At 29.8% G+C, this 18,227-nt stretch overlaps 1 protein-coding gene across 2 annotated transcripts in view; it reads right to left on the reverse strand.

Moving 5' to 3' along the window:
- Positions 1-636: 636 nt before the first annotated feature.
- LOC130629640 (uncharacterized) overlaps positions 637-18,227 on the reverse strand; it is a 29,401-nt gene continuing 11,810 nt past the window's right edge. Inside the window, exons 11-39 of one of the 2 annotated variants that reach the window (XM_057442912.1) lie at positions 15,479-15,823; positions 15,116-15,327; positions 14,179-14,254; positions 13,503-13,804; positions 13,282-13,420; positions 12,988-13,208; positions 12,131-12,263; positions 11,905-12,057; positions 11,207-11,376; positions 10,909-11,053; positions 9,848-10,216; positions 9,267-9,530; positions 8,944-9,164; positions 8,745-8,820; positions 8,372-8,478; positions 8,107-8,296; positions 7,393-7,486; positions 6,863-7,061; positions 6,080-6,122; positions 5,726-5,819; positions 5,208-5,490; positions 4,080-4,131; positions 3,531-3,848; positions 3,421-3,447; positions 2,470-2,588; positions 2,168-2,232; positions 1,855-2,024; positions 1,564-1,701; positions 637-1,199 (exon numbers count right to left, since the gene is read on the reverse strand). In XM_057442912.1, the coding sequence (XP_057298895.1) occupies positions 859-1,199; positions 1,564-1,701; positions 1,855-2,024; positions 2,168-2,232; positions 2,470-2,588; positions 3,421-3,447; positions 3,531-3,848; positions 4,080-4,131; positions 5,208-5,490; positions 5,726-5,819; positions 6,080-6,122; positions 6,863-7,061; positions 7,393-7,486; positions 8,107-8,296; positions 8,372-8,478; positions 8,745-8,820; positions 8,944-9,164; positions 9,267-9,530; positions 9,848-10,216; positions 10,909-11,053; positions 11,207-11,376; positions 11,905-12,057; positions 12,131-12,263; positions 12,988-13,208; positions 13,282-13,420; positions 13,503-13,804; positions 14,179-14,254; positions 15,116-15,327; positions 15,479-15,823 (5,066 nt within the window). In that variant the 3' untranslated portion in view covers positions 637-858. Of the gene's footprint in view, positions 1,200-1,563; positions 1,702-1,854; positions 2,025-2,167; positions 2,233-2,469; positions 2,589-3,420; positions 3,448-3,530; positions 3,849-4,079; positions 4,161-5,207; positions 5,491-5,725; positions 5,820-6,079; positions 6,123-6,862; positions 7,062-7,392; positions 7,487-8,106; positions 8,297-8,371; positions 8,479-8,744; positions 8,821-8,943; positions 9,165-9,266; positions 9,531-9,847; positions 10,217-10,908; positions 11,054-11,206; positions 11,377-11,904; positions 12,058-12,130; positions 12,264-12,987; positions 13,209-13,281; positions 13,421-13,502; positions 13,805-14,178; positions 14,255-15,115; positions 15,328-15,478; positions 15,824-18,227 lie in introns of those variants that run through there. The other variant, XM_057442913.1, reaches the window with a different exon arrangement.

The raw sequence follows: 18,227 nt of genomic DNA on the forward strand, positions 1-18,227 counted from the left end.
CACAGTTCCTCCATTTACATTCCCAGAAAAGTCTGCAACTATAATTTCTCTGCCATTTCTTCTAGAGCATTCTATGTAATACTTGAGATTGTTAACTCCAGGGTAAGATGGAGATTTCCATGCAAATGTAAGGCTTGTTTGACTCTGATTTTCGTTTTTGAAATTTATAGGTGCATCCAACGCTAAACAAAATAGAACTAGAAATGTGTACATTACAAAAATCATACTAAAAACTAGGGAAAAAAACATGTCCATGGTTGACTCTAAATATTGAAAGTAAAGTACGAAAACCTACCTGCCACTGATATGAGAGCATATGTAGCAAAGAAAAATAAAGGTATATACACCATCACAGCTTCTTTCTCTCATAATCTAAGTCATACTTTTCTGCAATTTTTAAAAAGAATATTACATTTTTATACGAAAAATAAAGACACAAAGTCTAAAGCACATTATAACAGTATCACACTGCTATTTGATAAAAATTGTAGATTCCTATAACTCATACTCAGCTTAGTTTGAATTGTTCTAAATTCATAAAATTTGGAATAACAACTAAAACAAATATTTTTTTTCTTGTAATAAATCTTGCAATATTGAAGAGTAAAACATATATAAAATCACAAACAAACAGTAAAACAAAATTTAATATTTTCAGGATCATAATGATAACCCTTAACAATAAAAACTCTCTCTATAAATTCTCAATAAAAATTTACAACTACTGAATATGGTATTTGTTAAAATTATATTTTATTTAAAAAAGTAAAAAACAGGACTCATGATACAAAAATAGTACAAACTGTACATTATTTAATAAAAATTTGTGAGTTATAAAATCATGACTACAAATTGTTGTTAACTGTTTACATAATATTCTGACTTTTTATTCTTGTTTGATGTCAATTGAGAGTAAGCTACCTCTTCTTCAGTAGGTACTAAACCAGTGTAATGTGTCTGTAACTCTATTGATTCTTTCACATCTTCATATGTTTCATCAGTAACAGGATTTTGAACCACAGATGCATTGGTAACATAAGGAAGATCAGTGTAAACAGGTTCAGGAAGCGATTTGTCTGCAGACTTCGTTTCCTGCAGTCTTTTGAATTTCACAATACATACAACAATAATTATTAATAAAATAATGGTGACACTGATAACAGCTATGATGGTATAGGATTGGCTATTCCTTTTTTCCACTAAAATAGAGATTTAGTTGTTAAATAGTGCAAAAATTAGGATTTGGAAAAACAAGGTACACTTATATTTCAACAGGTAATTTTTACAAACGCTTTATTTTCTTAATCTGCATATTGTTGTTATAAACAACATAATCAATGTAAAAATATAAGAACACCAATTAATCCTAAATTGCAGTAGTGGTTACACTCGACTACTACCCCCCAAAAAACACCGGAGCAGTGATGTTATACTATTGTATAAGAACCTAGTGACAATATGTTAATGATAGCAGAGAAGAAACCAGAGGTATATTATATGTATATGTATGTCAGAACATAATGCATAGCTTAAAAATATGTGAAAGTAATACACCCTCTTTACCTTTTCTGACACAAGTAAAACCATTTCCTTGATAATCTTTAGAACAAGAACAGGCATATGAAAGCCAATCAGGTAGATTCATACATACAGCATTATCATCACAGTATTTAGTAGCTGAAGGTTCACACTCATTAAAATCTACAAGAGTTATAAGGCATTAAAAGTGAAAAACCTATATTGTTCTTCTTTAATAAATACAATTCTGGTTATTTACCAGAACATGATCTTTTGTAAAGGTTGTAAAGTAGAAAAACTATTGCTTTTATATTTAATAACTAAAAAATGAATTACCATGCACAAGTAGGGATGATTTCACAATATCCGCTTGAAAAACTGAGTTTTTTAGAAAAAGGTGATACTGATTCTTCTTGACAACTCCATGAAGAGCTTTTAAAACCTCTTTTACGTCAAGTGGAACAGAGCTTCTCAGAGTAATGACACACTGAATGGATTGTCCTGTTCTAAAATGCATAGGCAAAAGGTCGTTATTAACAAGCAAAATTTTAATAATGGACGGATGCGTGAACGCACAATATGCTTAAAAATATTTCAGCATTACATAAATATTGTCTAAAAGCATAAAATATGTAAGTACAAATCTTACACAGAATTGTTCATTTGAATTAAATCACTTCCCACTGCCATGACGTTCAAAAACAAAAGTTTTACCTAAGAGAAATATTGTTACTTGTACAAAGCTTATTTTAAAAAACCAAAAACAAAAAAACATTCTGGAAAAGCATTCTGCAGTATCACCGAAGACAGTAATGGAATGCTATGAAAAATTTCAGTTTAAGTTTTATGAAATAAAACTTTGCTTGCAAAACTACCAACCAAGTTTAAAAATATTTAGCATCTTAATACATCTAAAACTAAGAGCAGGTCACTATATAGAAATATACAAACCCTGTCATAGGCGGCTTCAAGAAAACTTGATTTTAATTGCTTTAGATGTTCTTTTTCCAGGACTTTACCATTAAAGTACACATTGATATAGTCAAAGCGAATCACAATATTACGTTGAGCTAAAGGTAAAGAACGTGAAATTAAACATTTGCAAACAATTTGTTAAAACAACTAGCCATGAACCTGTGAAAAACCAAACATTTCTATTATGTGTATGCTTGAAATTTACTTGAATAGGGGTTATTACTTTGATCATGGATGTGACATCATAGTGTTTTTGATCTCCAGGCTCCCAATTGTTTTAAATTAACTTGCAGGCAAACAAGAGTATTATAAAATAAATACATTGAGTCTGTGTCTTTAGAAAGTTTTTTTCCGTAATTTTCTTTAACAATGTTAATAATTTCCAATCTGGAAACACCATCTACTATAATTTGTCTAATACAAAGTAAATTGCTTTTTATTATTTGTTTTTACAACTCTGTTTGTGGCTTAAAAATTTAGAACCTCATAATTCCGTTTCATAAGAAACGTTCTTTTTTCCAAAAGAATTACCTAAAAATACATGCCAATTATGGTAAATGGTCATTTGAACATTTTCATCAATAAAATGGATTGATATCATTACATTGTACCTGCAACTCCATAATGCATATGGAATCTGTATAAATATGTACAAACAAGCTAAAATCAGAACATTGGTCATTTTTCCCTGGACAGGGCACACATTTCAATTCTGCACACGTGGGGTAATGACATCAATAAAACCTTGAAGCTTAAAACCAATATATTATAAGATGTTAAGCTTTAGACAATGGAGGAAATAGTAAAACATGTTTTCTGCAAACTAATTAATGACAACGTGAAACTATGCTCATTGGTTGCCCTATAAAAAATGTCCTCTTCCACGGAGCTTACATCTCGTAACCAAATAGTTAAATTTTCACTTACTAGATATGTTATAAGTTCGTGGTATATCTAAACAAAAGCATTCGATGGAAAAATATTGTTATAACGTTTTTAAAAATTAATTCATGGGAAAAAAAGTAAACTATTAGTACCTGTTACAATAACTTTAATGTTCTCAATATATTTACGGGAATTTGAATGTATTGTCTCTAAAACTGTGCATGTGTACAAACCAGTGTCTTCATTTTTTGCATTCTTTATTTCTATGTTATAGCTGTCATGCTTTAACAGTGTTACAATACTGTCCCCAAATTTTTTGCTTGGAGAAAAAACCTTGTTTGTTCCAAATGCTATGAGCACACCATCCTTTGTACAACTGATTGTGTCTATGTTACCAGTTCTGTATATATTCCAAGTCAAAACAGCTACCATACCAGCACGTAACAACATCAAATTTCTATCTGCTTTAACTAAAGAGAAAAAAAAATTGGGTTTACTTAAATAAAACCATCTTTGGCTCGTGTCCTTACACAAAAATATATTTACACATTTTTTCAAAATATTCCCATCCCCAACATAAAATATTATTAAGTGCACTAAGAACAAGATTTTTAAATGTAAATCCACACAAACATGGTTGTTATTAAAACAAAAATCATCTGAAAATGTAAATATAATAACACTAAAGTCTAAAACCATACTGATTCGAAGTGATGTCTTGTCATGGAACCAAGGAGTTGAATAGTAACCTCCCTACATAAAAATTTTTCTGAAAAGTGTATCTAAATTTAAATAATTTTTTAAAAGTAAAAATTCATTTGTGAAGAAAGTTCTAGTGATTCGGTCATGTAAGATATTTTTTGCAAATCTCATATTAATAATAGCTTTATTTTCTGTCTCCATGCAAAGTGGTATCACAGTAGCGAGACACACAAAATGCAGTATATAAAGGACAGGCAAACAGGGATTTCCATGGGTCATTGACCAGTAAACAATTTATTTTTTGCAAGAAATTCTTTCTGTGAATGTACTAGTACTTTTTGTGCAATTTAAGTTATTAGAACAGATTATTGAGGTAAAGTGGTCTTTAATAAAACTTATTCATATCACAGAAGATATGAGTAAGTTTTAATTTTTATCAGCCTTTAATAAAACTTACATTACAGAAGTTGATTATCACTTTTATCAGTTACAAAGAAGAGAAGTTACCAGAAAAACAGGAAAATAAACTTCTTAAAAGGTTTGTGATGGTTAGTCAACAAATTAGTAATTATTGTTACATATTGATCTTTCAAGAAATTTGGGTGCTGACAGACAAAATTTGTAAATATAGTTAAAATCAGAAAAGAAAATTAGCATAGGCAAGAAATAGGCAAAAATAGGCAAGTTGCACAAACATTTTATGCCAATTTTTTATGTTGGAAAAATATTTAAAAAGTAATTTTTGAAAGTAACAAACTTTTTGAACATAATCAAAGTAAAGAAAAATATTTTAATGTTGTAAGCATGTTAAAGCTTAATAAACAACAACAACAAGTAGTGATGTATATTTAAATTTATACCAAAGTAGGATAAAAATAAAGTGTTTGCTCTGCTGCATAAATGCTTAGGGATAATCAGAGATTGATTGTCTGATTATTGCCAAAACAAAAGAACATTAAACTTAATGCAGATCATTTGCTCAGCTAAGAAATCAATTGCATAGTTTTCATATGTTTTATTTATTGTTTAAAAAAACAACCTCTCGTCACCACACTTATTTTTTAGTAGCAAAAGAATCCATATTCTAATTACTTTTACGTTTAAGGATTATAAAGATCACAAGCTACCTGATAATATGCCCTCTGTAATATTGAATACTCAGTACCAGGTTTTAGTTTCACATTCAAAAATAAGAAGAACTTGTCTGTTAAATCTATTTTCTGTCTTAACCTTCTTCGAGTGTATTCTTTTCCATCTCCTAATTTGAACTTATAATAATCACTGAACTGTTCAGCACGAAATTCTGCCGCAACATAAAGATCTTCATTGTTTTCGCCATATGGTTTTAATGAATCATTCGGAGGATCAAGTGATGTTTCTCTGCTTTTAGTTACAATTATTTGATAGTACCTAAATCATTTAAGACTTATAAGAATCTTTCTGTAATAAAAAATGTTTAGGCAGAGTAAATTGAGTTGAGTTATGAGTTAATTGTTACATAGCTTAAATAGGTGAACATTACAAAGCAAATTTAAACTGTAAAAAATGCAAGGAGTTTCGCAATGACCAGATACAAAAAAGTATTTATTTTATCAATAGAAAGTATAGAAAAAAAGTAAAAAAGGTACAGTAAAATAAGACATACTTAACATTGTCTGGACCTTTTGATAATTGAATTGTTATTGAAGCCTGTGTTCTTGCTGAATTGTTTTTATCAATTCTTAAAAGATCTCTCCGTTCTGAAATTAAAGATATAAAAGTTAGGCTTTATTTATAGCCATAAAATTAAGTTATCTATAATTGTCATAAAAAATGTTTTAAAACAAGAACAAGAAGAAAACACACACTTGATAAAGAATAGCAAAAAACAGTTTTTTATTTACAGCGGTAGTTTTTTAGTCAAAAGATAAAGTCATAAACAAGAAAAAACATAGTTTTGATGCTAAATACGAATAACATAATCACTCTCTTGGATAATACAAAGTACCAATTAAATTACTTATAGTTTTGCTTGAAAAGTTGCCATACAACTTGGTACCATTCTAAATAATAATAAAAGAAAATAGTGTTCACAACAGATCTGGTAGCAGATTGTTTATTAACTAGTACAGTAGAGTAGCTTCAAACACTGATGATACAATATATTACTTTTAGTGCTTAGCATGTGACGTAATATCAGTCCTATGTTTGCATACCCTAGTATCTTAAATGGGAACTGAAAAATTCAATAGCCCTTAGAAAACATCCTATATTCTGCATTTTATAAAACTTTTGTTTATATTTTTATCAGGCTAGAACAATTGATGTAATGAAAATAAAGTGATTTGATACACTGGGAATTGTATTTTATGCCAATTTAACTTTACCATGGCAGATTTAAAACGATGATATTGATTTGTTATAAATTAATGTTGTCATTGTTGTATATTTCGTTAAAGACGCTATATTTACAGCCTTTTTAATAAACAACAAACCGTTCTTTGATAAATGGCACTATTTTTTTCAAATATTTTGTCAGTGGACTGTTTCACGGGATTTAACAACTAGTAATCTTAATAAGTGACGTAACCTGCAAACAATACTTGAGCAATACTTGATGAGCTGTATATAAATTTTTGTACCAAAATTAAGAAAGAATGTTAAGGAATATATATAGAATATATGGATGAAATATCATCATTTTTGTACTTCTTTGCACAACCAGAAAAAAAGTCTACATCAAACAAAAATTGTTAAGCGATTTTCAAAAACATTGTCAATGTCAACACAATGAAAACCTTACCTTTGATGTAACTACAGCACGGAAACAAAGGATGAAATTTCCAATCAAAGGGATGTGTACAGTTTTATCATGGATAGTAGGATTTTCTATTCCTTTAAAAATGGTCACATTAAAGTTATGAGGAACTTCTTCAGGATTCAATGTTATAATCTCTTTAGTTAAAATGCATTCTGATCTTGAAACAGCAAATTCATATGCACTAAAAATACATGTATCATTAATCTCCTTAAAATTCGTGACAGTTGAAGTTTGCTAAAATATTTTACAAAAAGAATGGTCTATTTTAGTTTCAATTTTATGCTTTGACAATAAAAGAACTCATTGCGGTAATTTGTAAGAGTTAATTAATGCTCGTGAAACTTGCTAAGATAACTACTTTGCAAAAATTTCCATCCGCAAGAGTTTCTTTACTGGAAGTATGTGCAACAGTTTGACGGCTGCTAATCAAACCTATTTATATTTATTTAGCCAACTAAAGACATTGCAAATACACGCATAGCAAAGTCCACTTACTGTAACACGAGTCTTACCTGATAGGACCTGTATATGATTGCACTGAACTCAAAGAAAGAACCTCCTTGATCATTGGATATTTGAACAAAGACACGCTTGGAGAATATGGTCCTGTTAAAAGTAAAAATTGCATTATAATTGTGATACATAGTAAAATATTTATGTACTATACTTATGCTTATTATGTTGTTATATACTTATGTAATATACTTATGCTACCATCAGTTGGAATAAAATACTTTAAGAACATATATACATTAACAAAATAAAGTCGTTAAACAAAAAGTAAAATAAGTTAATTTCATTAGTGATCTGCCGGTACTGCCTTATAATTTTTGATAATATATTCATTAACATGATGGCACTTAGAAACAAGTTTATTAACTTGTTTTTGAGTTGACAATGTGGACCTTTTCTGTTAATATTTCTTTTAACAACTTTATTTTATTAATGTACGCATGTTTTAAAGTATTTCATTCATGAAAGATAATCGCATACTGCATTAAACTTGCAGTTTTGTAAATACTTTATCCATGTATAAAAATTAAAAAAATATCTAACCCACTTGTCAAAAACACGTATTAAGGACTTTTGTCCGACTTAATCATTCCACATGCATATATAGTAACTAGTATGTATTAATGTGTTAATTTGAAACCTTAACTGTAAATAACTGAAATAAAACAACAACTAGATAAATAAAAAATCCATGCATAATAAACGTCACTTACTATCATAGTCAGTCTCAAACTTTTGTTTTTTCGACAATGGGCCTGCTCCACCACCAGTGGTGGCATGTATACGAATTGTATAATTTGTTCCTGGATATAAATCTTTCACTGTTAAAAACGTAGCATTGGTGTGGCCTGAGACATCATGAGCAAATTTTTTGTAGTAAGTCTTTTGACCAATGAGTGTAATCTAAATTTTAAAATGAAACATTAAACAGAATGAAAGTGGTTCCAGTACAAAACATAAAAAGTAAGCATTTCTTACATTATAAACTTTTATAATTCCATTTATTTGATAAGGTTCTTCCCAATTTAAATAAATTGTAGTGGGTGATTTCTTTTGAACACTGATATTTCGTGGTTCAGTGGGCTCTAAATAATCAAGAGGTAATAAAACAGAAATACAATATTTGATTTTTGGTTTTAGAAGTAAACAGAGTTTGAAGCCAGGGTCAAGACTTAACAATAATATGGAATATAAATTACAATAACATAAGTAATAAAAACGCTAAATTAAAAGAAGTTTATGACTATAGAATACCAAAAATCTCAGGAAACACCATGTAAAATCAAAACAAAAATTAAAAACACAAAAATAAGAAAATAGATAAATAAACAAAAGAACTATACATAATCACCTCCTTCCAGTGTTTTTGTTTCTACAACATCACTCCATGGTCCAATAAAAAAGTTTTCTTTTGTGTTAGCTCGAACCTGTACCAAAAAATTTTTAAAACAATTGAAACTGTAAAAAAAGGCAAACCTGAAAATCTTCCACTCAATTTTGATAAATTAACGGAAGTATATGCTACAACGGGCACGTACGAAACTAATTACCTGAACTTCATATTCTTGGAAATTACTTAAGTTTTTAATGGTGAAAGACATATTCTCTGAAATGCTTGTAACATTTAAAACAGCTTGTAAATTGTATTTTTCTTTATATTTTATCTCATATTTACTGATAACTCCACCAACAGGTTCAGGTTGAAGCCAAGAAACCAAAATTTCTTCTTTGGACTTCGGCATTAATGTAACATTTCGAGGTATTGATGGAACTGGAATATATAAATGTAAACAGTCAGAATTATCGTAATCCTTCCTAACTATATGGCAAGCAAAATGCTTTCTAAATTATGTAAATAAACAACATGTTTTACCTCCTTCAGCAGTTTTAAAAGATACATTTTTCCTAGTAGATTCAGTCAGCCGATTGTAGCTAGAAACAGTTACAGCGTAATCCGTATAGGGCGTTAGTTTGTCAATAATTTGATTCGATGCCCTACCAATAATGGATGTGTTTCCCTTAAACAATAATTTAATCCCAGTTGTGGGAAAGTCGCCAGTTAATTGTCCAAAAGATACAGAGATTGTAGCTGTGGTATTCGTCGATGTGATATTTACATTTGGTGGACTAACAGTTGCTGAAACAAAGAATATAAAGTCACACCAGGCTCTTCTCTCTGTTGTAACTAATACTCCAAAAACGGAAAACATTCTATCACGATTTTACAAACTATACTAGTATATTTCTAGCAACCAAATGTTGTGAATTAACTATTATTGTGCCCATCTAAACATAGGGCACTAATTTTTCTTTCGTCAAAAATTATAAAGTGTAGATTTCATATTTTATCTGAATGAAATTTTAAAAAGGCTTTATGTTGAGTTCCACCGGGTAAAAATTACTTAGTTTTAGCTTACATAAGAAAAAAGGAAAATTAAATTTAGAAAAGCATACCATTAAAACCAATATAACTTGCTGTCACAATTTGTTGTCCCTTGTTTGTTGAATCACCAGGATAGTATGCAGCACAAGTATAATTTATATAACATGTTGTGTTACTGATATTACTAAAGTCACATGAAATATTGTTTTCAATAATCCAATCAGTCATGTTTCGATGAATTTGTAAGTTGGAGATGTAAGTACCATTGACGTTATTGTAAGACCCATTTATATTCATGTTATGATAAGCAGATAAATCTTCTGTAGGAAAATTCCACTCCTGTTGACACCCAGGTTGAGCTTCAACAAAACACTTGATTGATTTACTGGTGTTTTTTACAATTGCAACTGATTTAAGAACTTCTACTTTAGGATGAGTAGCTAAAATACAAACATATATGTTACAAAATAAATCTGATAAACACAATACGACAATTTAATGCTGTATCAATTTTCCCAATTTTAGGCAACTTCCCTTTCATTTTTATTTTAATATTTAACAATTTTTAACTATTGTGTGGGAAATACAACAAAATACCCAAACACTAAACCGGTACATTAATTCATAAAATTTTCTAGGCTTGAAATTTTCAGATATAAGTTGCACGTGTACCTGACACAGGTATTTAATTTCTTATATACAAAAATGCTTTATCAGTACTTCGATGTCTTGCACAACTGTCAAAATTAAAAGTTTATAAAGTTCTATTTGTGTTTTTATGTAAACGGAACGTTCGCATGGCTAATTAGCATTTGAAGCCGCATTAATGTTTATTACGCAATTAACGCTGCTAATATTGTGATTGTTGGTGATATTAAACTATATGAATAATTTTGTAAAGAAAAAACAAAACAAAACTTAAAGTATCATTATTCGTTTTTTCCAATTTTTCCAGTTCTTGAGTAATAAAATTATTGAGTCCAATTTAAAAAAATATTCCATTTCAAATTTCCGTGCAGGGCAAAACGCAAAAAATTGGCTTTTCCGCACAACCAATTATTCGACCAGGCCTTTGTGCAAAAATTAAATGTGCTAAGTTACGCTATCTAGTTAGTATCAAAGCAATGATAACCTTTATGACAGCCAAGCAATTCCCAACGCATGCTGCAACCATGTTTGTTCCAAGATGTTGGATGCAAACGAACACATTTAGCAGATATTGGAACGGGAAATTTTCTTACTACTGTACCATATCTACTTGTTGCTCCACTAGACATCTAAAATTAAGACAGAGAATTTTAATAATCTTATCATAAATACACCATAGACAAATTCATCGATTCAATTTATTCAATACTACATATGTAAAATAATAAGTTTTAAATTTTAAATAAATATAAAGTAGGTATAGATCAAGGAAAAACACATACCGTAACAATATTGCTCAAAGTATAATTATATAAAGTTCTGTTTCCTTGATATCCATATGATATATAATATGATAAAACTCTTCCATCATTGTAATATCCTTGTCCTTGTATTGCAACAGCATTAATAAGTTTATGTGAATCAAAGCATACTTGAATCCAAGGTTGATGATCTGCAAAAACAGAAGTCTTATTAGTCTTATTTTCTTAAAAAACTACCTTGGGAACAATAACTTAGGTATTTCAACGACAATTTTCATATACCATGCATGGCATGCTTTCGTTAATAATGTTAGAATGGTTAACCTAATGACATGGGACAATCCGTCGCTGATTTTTATCATTTTGGAATGGAAACACAAACACTTTTTAGCAGGTGGTATATACCGCCCATTTTCAAAAGCTATCATTATATTGATGTCTTGTCATTACTGTTTGTTTTTTCATTTAAGTTCTATACTATAATTTGTGCGTTGTAAATAGTTTGAATATTTAACATCCTTTGATACAAAACTCATTAACTGCCCCGCGTGTTATGTTTTTTAAAGTTACACCTTAAAAGTTTTGTTTGTTAAAATTGTTTATTTTGATCAAAAACAGTAAAAAAAAGACTTATACCCAATATGGACTAAATAAATTCTACCTGTTTCGAATAGTACAGCTAGTTAAAAAAGTTGAAACTCACAAAAAAAGATATTAACCTTTATTTTCATATTTTGTCCAATCTCCAATCATGTTATTAAGACCGCTATTTTTTGGCCCATTTGCTGCATCTACACTACCATTAGCATATACAGACGACGAGCTCAATGTAACACCATAATTACCTTCTATACCAAGTTTGTGCATACAACCTAAACAATTATATATGACGAAAATGTGAGATAATTTAGACAAACACACATCAATATCGGGAAAAATAATTACCATTATCACATCCAACAAACTGAATTTCTCCACACACGTTTGTTGACGATGTTACTATATCAATAACTTTACAAATAATTTCTTCGTCAAACCAAAACATCAATGTTGAATCATCACTTCTAGGCTGCGACAACTAGAGAAAAAATCAATATAAAAATTCAAGAAACAGAACATTTAATGGAAAAGTTTGATGTACATATAATAAACTTTATCACCCAACTATCACAAGATGGCAATATAATTTTTTGAAATCTACGACTATGATGAAACTTGTAGAAGGAGGAAATTTGCAAAAAAATATTATTTTTATAAACATAAACTACATAAACTAGCCAAAAGTTGCCCTTATAGTTAAAGGATTAATTCATAAAACCTAATCTTTTATTGTCTTCATTTTCTTCATGTTGAAAAAAATTTCGCATCAATATTCTTGGAAAATTTGACGACATAATTTCTTTTAAATTCGACCAAAAGTAAACAAAAACATAGTGTTTAAACTTTTTTAAAAAAACTAAATATTTAAAGGCCACAACGCATTTGGTTATGCTGCAATTAAAGTTACGAAAACAATCATAGTTTATTTTATCTAATCTGCAAACCATGAAAGCTTTGCAAAAATAGCTTCTTACCAATTTAATTAAAAAAAATAAGAAAGGATGTAAAAAGTTGTTTGATTATTAGTCCATGTTAAAGATAAATGAGTGATGCTTTGATTAACATCAGAACTGTGAAACCTAAAATTTTTAGTCTTTAAAATTAATGAAAATTACGAAATGCTATTTTGCATAATAGCCTTAATACACAATCACTGATATTATGTTAAAATAACACTTTATGTAAATTATCCAAAACATTACCTTTGTTAGCTTAATTTTCTCTACTTCAGTCATGTTTTTAGGTGACTGCCCATATCTAATGTGAAAATCACTAAAATTGTTGTTATTTAACCTAAGTCCTGTCAACGTAACCCTTTTCCCAAAATGATAACGGATGTATGATAAGTTTTTGCTGCAGATTTGTGAAAATGGTTTAGATTGTGGCAGGTTCAAATGCACAGGAAAGACAGGAGATGAACAAGCTGAAAATAAATAGTAACAAAAATTAGGACAGTAGACAAACCTAACAAAGCACTGAGTAACATTACTACTTACTTTCAGCACATCCATACAATTCAACCTTTAGACAAGCTTGGTTATCTCCAACAAAATGGAATTCGATATAACGTAATGTTATCTCTTTGTTTTTAAACCAGTATCGTCTTGTGTATTTGCTTCGTGGATAATCATACGTCTAAAAAAAGGTTTAATGGTCACAACTTACATTTCACACGGCACATATCTCACATTTTTATTACGGTAGATGTCAACCTTACCCTACGAGTGCCACTCGAGGTATCATCCATTTTTACTATTTCAGTGTTGTTCATACTAGATACACTGTATTTGAACCAGACTTGATGAATGGCAAATGAGTATCCTTGTAATGCCATCCCAGTCACTGTCATAAGTCGACCAAGATCAATCTTTAACCAAATTATGCCTGAACTTGCACACCAAAATTTATCACTGTTAAGACGAGCATTTGATGCCTTTAAACCACCATCGGGTTTGGATGATGTGAATTGAATATCATTGATAATCCCATTCTCAAATCCCAGGGGTTGCATACAAGGTCCTAAAGGGAGCTATACATTTTTGTTGTGTCCTTTTTAAATTTTATTATAAAAGTGCTACCTTTTAGTTAAGTTTTAAAGTTGTATTTTGCATATATTGCTGTGTTTACTAAAACTTTGTTTTGGCAAACACCGTTATCAAATAAAGGATTAAATTAAGACAGAAAAAAATGTCAAAATGTCATTAACCGCCACTGTCTAAACACTAACACAAAACAAAAAGTCACATACTATAAACGCTAAATTTTAATTTACAAAATAAAACACTGTACAAATTACGGCTTCCGTGAATTTATTAATTTCCGGTAGTTTCTTTTAACTACGGCAATAGGTTTTCTGAATAAAACAAAACTTAAATAAAGGTTAATGTTCAAACCTGCCGGAGAAGTCTTAACTGAAATTTCAGTACTCCAATTGCTACTGGTACTGGGTGATAATAAAAGAAACCGCATCTATATGAAAGCACAAAATAAGACATTATGTAATTTTATTTATATAAAAAGGGTAAAAATAACCCATTACAAAAACTAATATACCATCCTACCCTGTCAGTTTATCTAACCTATCCTTACCTTCCCTTGTTGTAAAAAAATTAAAAGGGTTTTGGAATAATTTATAAAATCTTTCAGCCGGCATCATTTATACATTAATTTTTTGCAACACTAGGTTTACATTCACTACTATATTTTTAACTTTATCATTTACTTTACAATAAAAGGCAAGTTTATGTTATTTGTAATTATCTTTCTATTTAATGAAAAAAAGGGAAAACGAATCGGTTTAAACACCCAAAATTACACTTAAGAAATTCTCAACTCTATAAAAGTTTCTCTTCCAATTGCAGCCCTATGATTTGGGACTATTTATTTACCATGAGCACCTTTGCTCTGCATCTTATTCTGAAATCCATGTCAGTTATATAGAAATCGGTTTTGCATTGCTTTGAATATAATGTTCAAAATTCGCGCTCGTTTTTATATAAAAAAACACACAAGACTATCTTACAATTCTAGGTATATATATATAAGCTTTCACCCTACACATTGATAAATTACAAGTAACTATAAGCCAGAAAATGAAAATACCACTGGATCCTTCATATATATTTTATGGGTAGCTTTTTCAACAACCTTAAAAGAAATATATTTAAGATTTGTACGAACTACCAACGTTCAGATTTACAAAAAAATAAAAAGAGGGGCAAAAAAAGCAGAAAAATCTGTAAAATAAGGATCTGTAATAGACAATGAGAAAACTCATGGTGCTTTTAGTTTTTTGTTGTTCAGAAATTAAGTAACCATAATAAGTTTTACCTTGCACTTGTATGTAGTAAAGGGTGCAAGCTCGTAAACTGTAGCAGACGTAGCTGTGTTTGGTATGTTGTCCGTAAAAACGATTTCTCTACAATTCTGTCGACAACATTGAATTTCATACTTTGTTATGTGCATATTCTTAAGTGGTATCCATGAAAAAGAAATTGAAGTTGCATTCTGTGAAATAACTGAAAATTTTTTTACGGCTAAATCTAAAATAAACAAATATTATACTTCTTTTGCTGCACTTTTTTAAGTTAATACGTTAAGAAAACAATTACAACAAATATAAAAATTTTTTTTTTATTAATTTATAATAAACCAATTCAGAGGTAACATGCTACTAGAATATATGGGTTATACCTTGATATGACCAAGTGAGATTAAAAGATGTCTTGACAGGAACAGAGGAGTTTTGAAAGATGTAATGATATGCACACACAAATTCTTTAGTACACTTGAAATTCCCGTTTGCTTGTTTATTACATCTGCCAAATCTCAGCAAAAACTGATCAATATTATTTTTAAAAATTAGAAACGATTTATATATTGTAGTTGCATTTTTGTTCGACATCTTGGTTATCATATAATTTCCATCATTTGTGATGATTTTGTTATTTACACTCCATTGTATATTTGGATGTGTACCAAATGCTGCACATTGTAAGCTGTTGTTTACTCTCCTTATCACAACATTAGGAAGTTTATCTAAAACAGGAGGATTGTCGTAATACTAGGTTGTATTATACACTTTGTGAGAAGTTCTTAACCCTCAAACAATTTGTTGAAGGTTAAGATTACTATATTTATACAAAAGAAATTCAGACTATTGAGAAGACATAAGGAGTGATGAATATGAACAATAAAAACACATTGAGTTAGACCCCAATTTAGCCTATTTGAAATTAGTTTTATGATAACATTTATAAAGGGGTTGATATTTAATTATCTGTGTTAAAATTATTTATTTACGGATCAACTTCACATTAAACTATAAAAATATTACTCTCTCCCCTTTTGATGTATTCTCGTTCACATTAAAGAAAATGTATTCTTTTTCTGTTTTGTTTTTCATAGCCTCAATCATAGAAATAAATGACAAAAAAAAAGTTTATTATGCCAATCAAGACTTCGATTTAAATCCCATACCTTATTAGCTTTTACAGATTTTAGGTTCGCATGGTTAGCAGTTAATAAGAATGAAAGCTAAACCACAAACAGGTCTCTAATCTCTTCTTAATAAAATCTCTTTTCTCGAATCTTCTTCCCGAAATCTCATTTTCAAAACAATCCTTTTCCAAAGTGTAAAACACTTCTCTTTCAAAAATCTCAATAAATTCTCAGATCCAATTCTGGTTCACAATATTAGAGTTAGATTTTGATTACTCACGTTTTTGTAAAAATGACATACTAGTCTGATATTTTTACAAAGCACTTTCTTAAAAAATAATCATGCAGTTTGCTTTGTGGAATCTACCATAAATTTGAGGACTCTGGACGGCCTTTTTTGCCATTTATTGTGTTTAGTCCTCTCCTACTAAGCCAAATTGAGTCGGGATATTACTTTATTCATGCAAATGCCTTGTGAACTGCCACGACATAAAGTTGTTGGTAAATTGAGCACGTGTTTTGGGCCACTTGCAGAGAAGTGTCAATATACAGAAGAGAAGTGTGAGAATACAAAAATTGAAAGAGAAGTGAGCCATAGATGCATCGGCATTGTCAACTTTTTTTGTAATATGTAACATGTAAAGGTTAATATATCGCCCCATATCTTAAACAAACCCATCTAAAGATTTTGGCTACAAACAAAGATTTTTCTGGAAAATTATCTCGCAACCCGGTTATGGTCCTATGCAGCTTAATTCCGGAATTGCGCCAGAACCGGATAAACAACATAAACATCTTACAGAGGCCATTTATTGTCACGTTTTCAAATCTGTTTGACCATTTTGTCTTCCATAAGCTTTTCTTAATTTTATAGTATTTGTTTTCACATGTTAAGGCACATATATTTTTATGGTTTATTTTACCCACGTATAAATCTAAATCACTAATTTTAAAATTTTGACGAAGAACATAGATTTTGAACTAGCTTGTGGCTAGCTATACTGAGTTGTACTTAGTCCTATTCTTTTAAAGTTTATATTCAGTTCGGCATCCTATTATTCATTTGTGTATGGTGTTGTGGCTATCTAGCTACAGAGTTAGCTGCTTTTAACTAAAAAGTGAAAAAAGCAAAGTTGCATGAATGTTTTTGCTATGATGGGGCAACAATGGGTTGCAAATGTTTTTGTTTTTGATAAAGTTTCAGCAACATTTTTTTTAAAAAATATATATTTCACCTGAGACATTTTAAAAATATTTCGACTTGAGTAAAAAAGGTTTGTAAACTCTATTTTTATTTTAGCTATCATTGCGGTAAAGTTATTTTTCAAAAAAATATGTTGCAACACTATAATGGTGTGGGCGCTTCAATTGATTTACGACATATCTGTACTAAAGTGCTCCACCTGATTGTGTGGCACATTGTACGGCTCTTATGTAGTGCTCCACAGAGTATAAAACATTGGGTCACACAGTTACTTGTAGCTTAAATCCGCGCTTTGACGCTTCCGGCTAGCCATAAATTTCTTACATAGAAAAAGGTAATAAAGGCACTACCCGACTATTACCAGCATCCAATATTCATTTTTCCATTATTAGGGCGATGATTCATCAAATACCCGTCTACATTGATAACTATATGGCAAATATCAACTTGAAAGCGTATGTATCAATAAAAATGATGAATTACCAAAATTTCGAAGAAATGAGACAATAGGCTCTAAAAGTCAGACCTTTGTTGAATGAAGAACAACTTACTATAGTAGATTCCATTCTAAATGTTTTGATAATAATCACAATAATTATATTATTATGGAAGTTATTACAAGAAATCTGTGTGTTGCTACTTGTGCATGGACAGGTATTGCTGCTACATTATTGCAAAATGGTAAGACTGTCACTCACTTTTCAAGTTACCAGTCTCTGTTTTAGACGGCTCTACAAGTACTGTTAAAGTCAATAGTTACAGTATGATAACTAAATATTCTCTTAAGGCGATTGATGA

This window comes from Hydractinia symbiolongicarpus, chromosome 2, assembly GCF_029227915.1.
Source record: "Hydractinia symbiolongicarpus strain clone_291-10 chromosome 2, HSymV2.1, whole genome shotgun sequence".
Lineage (NCBI taxonomy): Eukaryota > Metazoa > Cnidaria > Hydrozoa > Anthoathecata > Hydractiniidae > Hydractinia > Hydractinia symbiolongicarpus.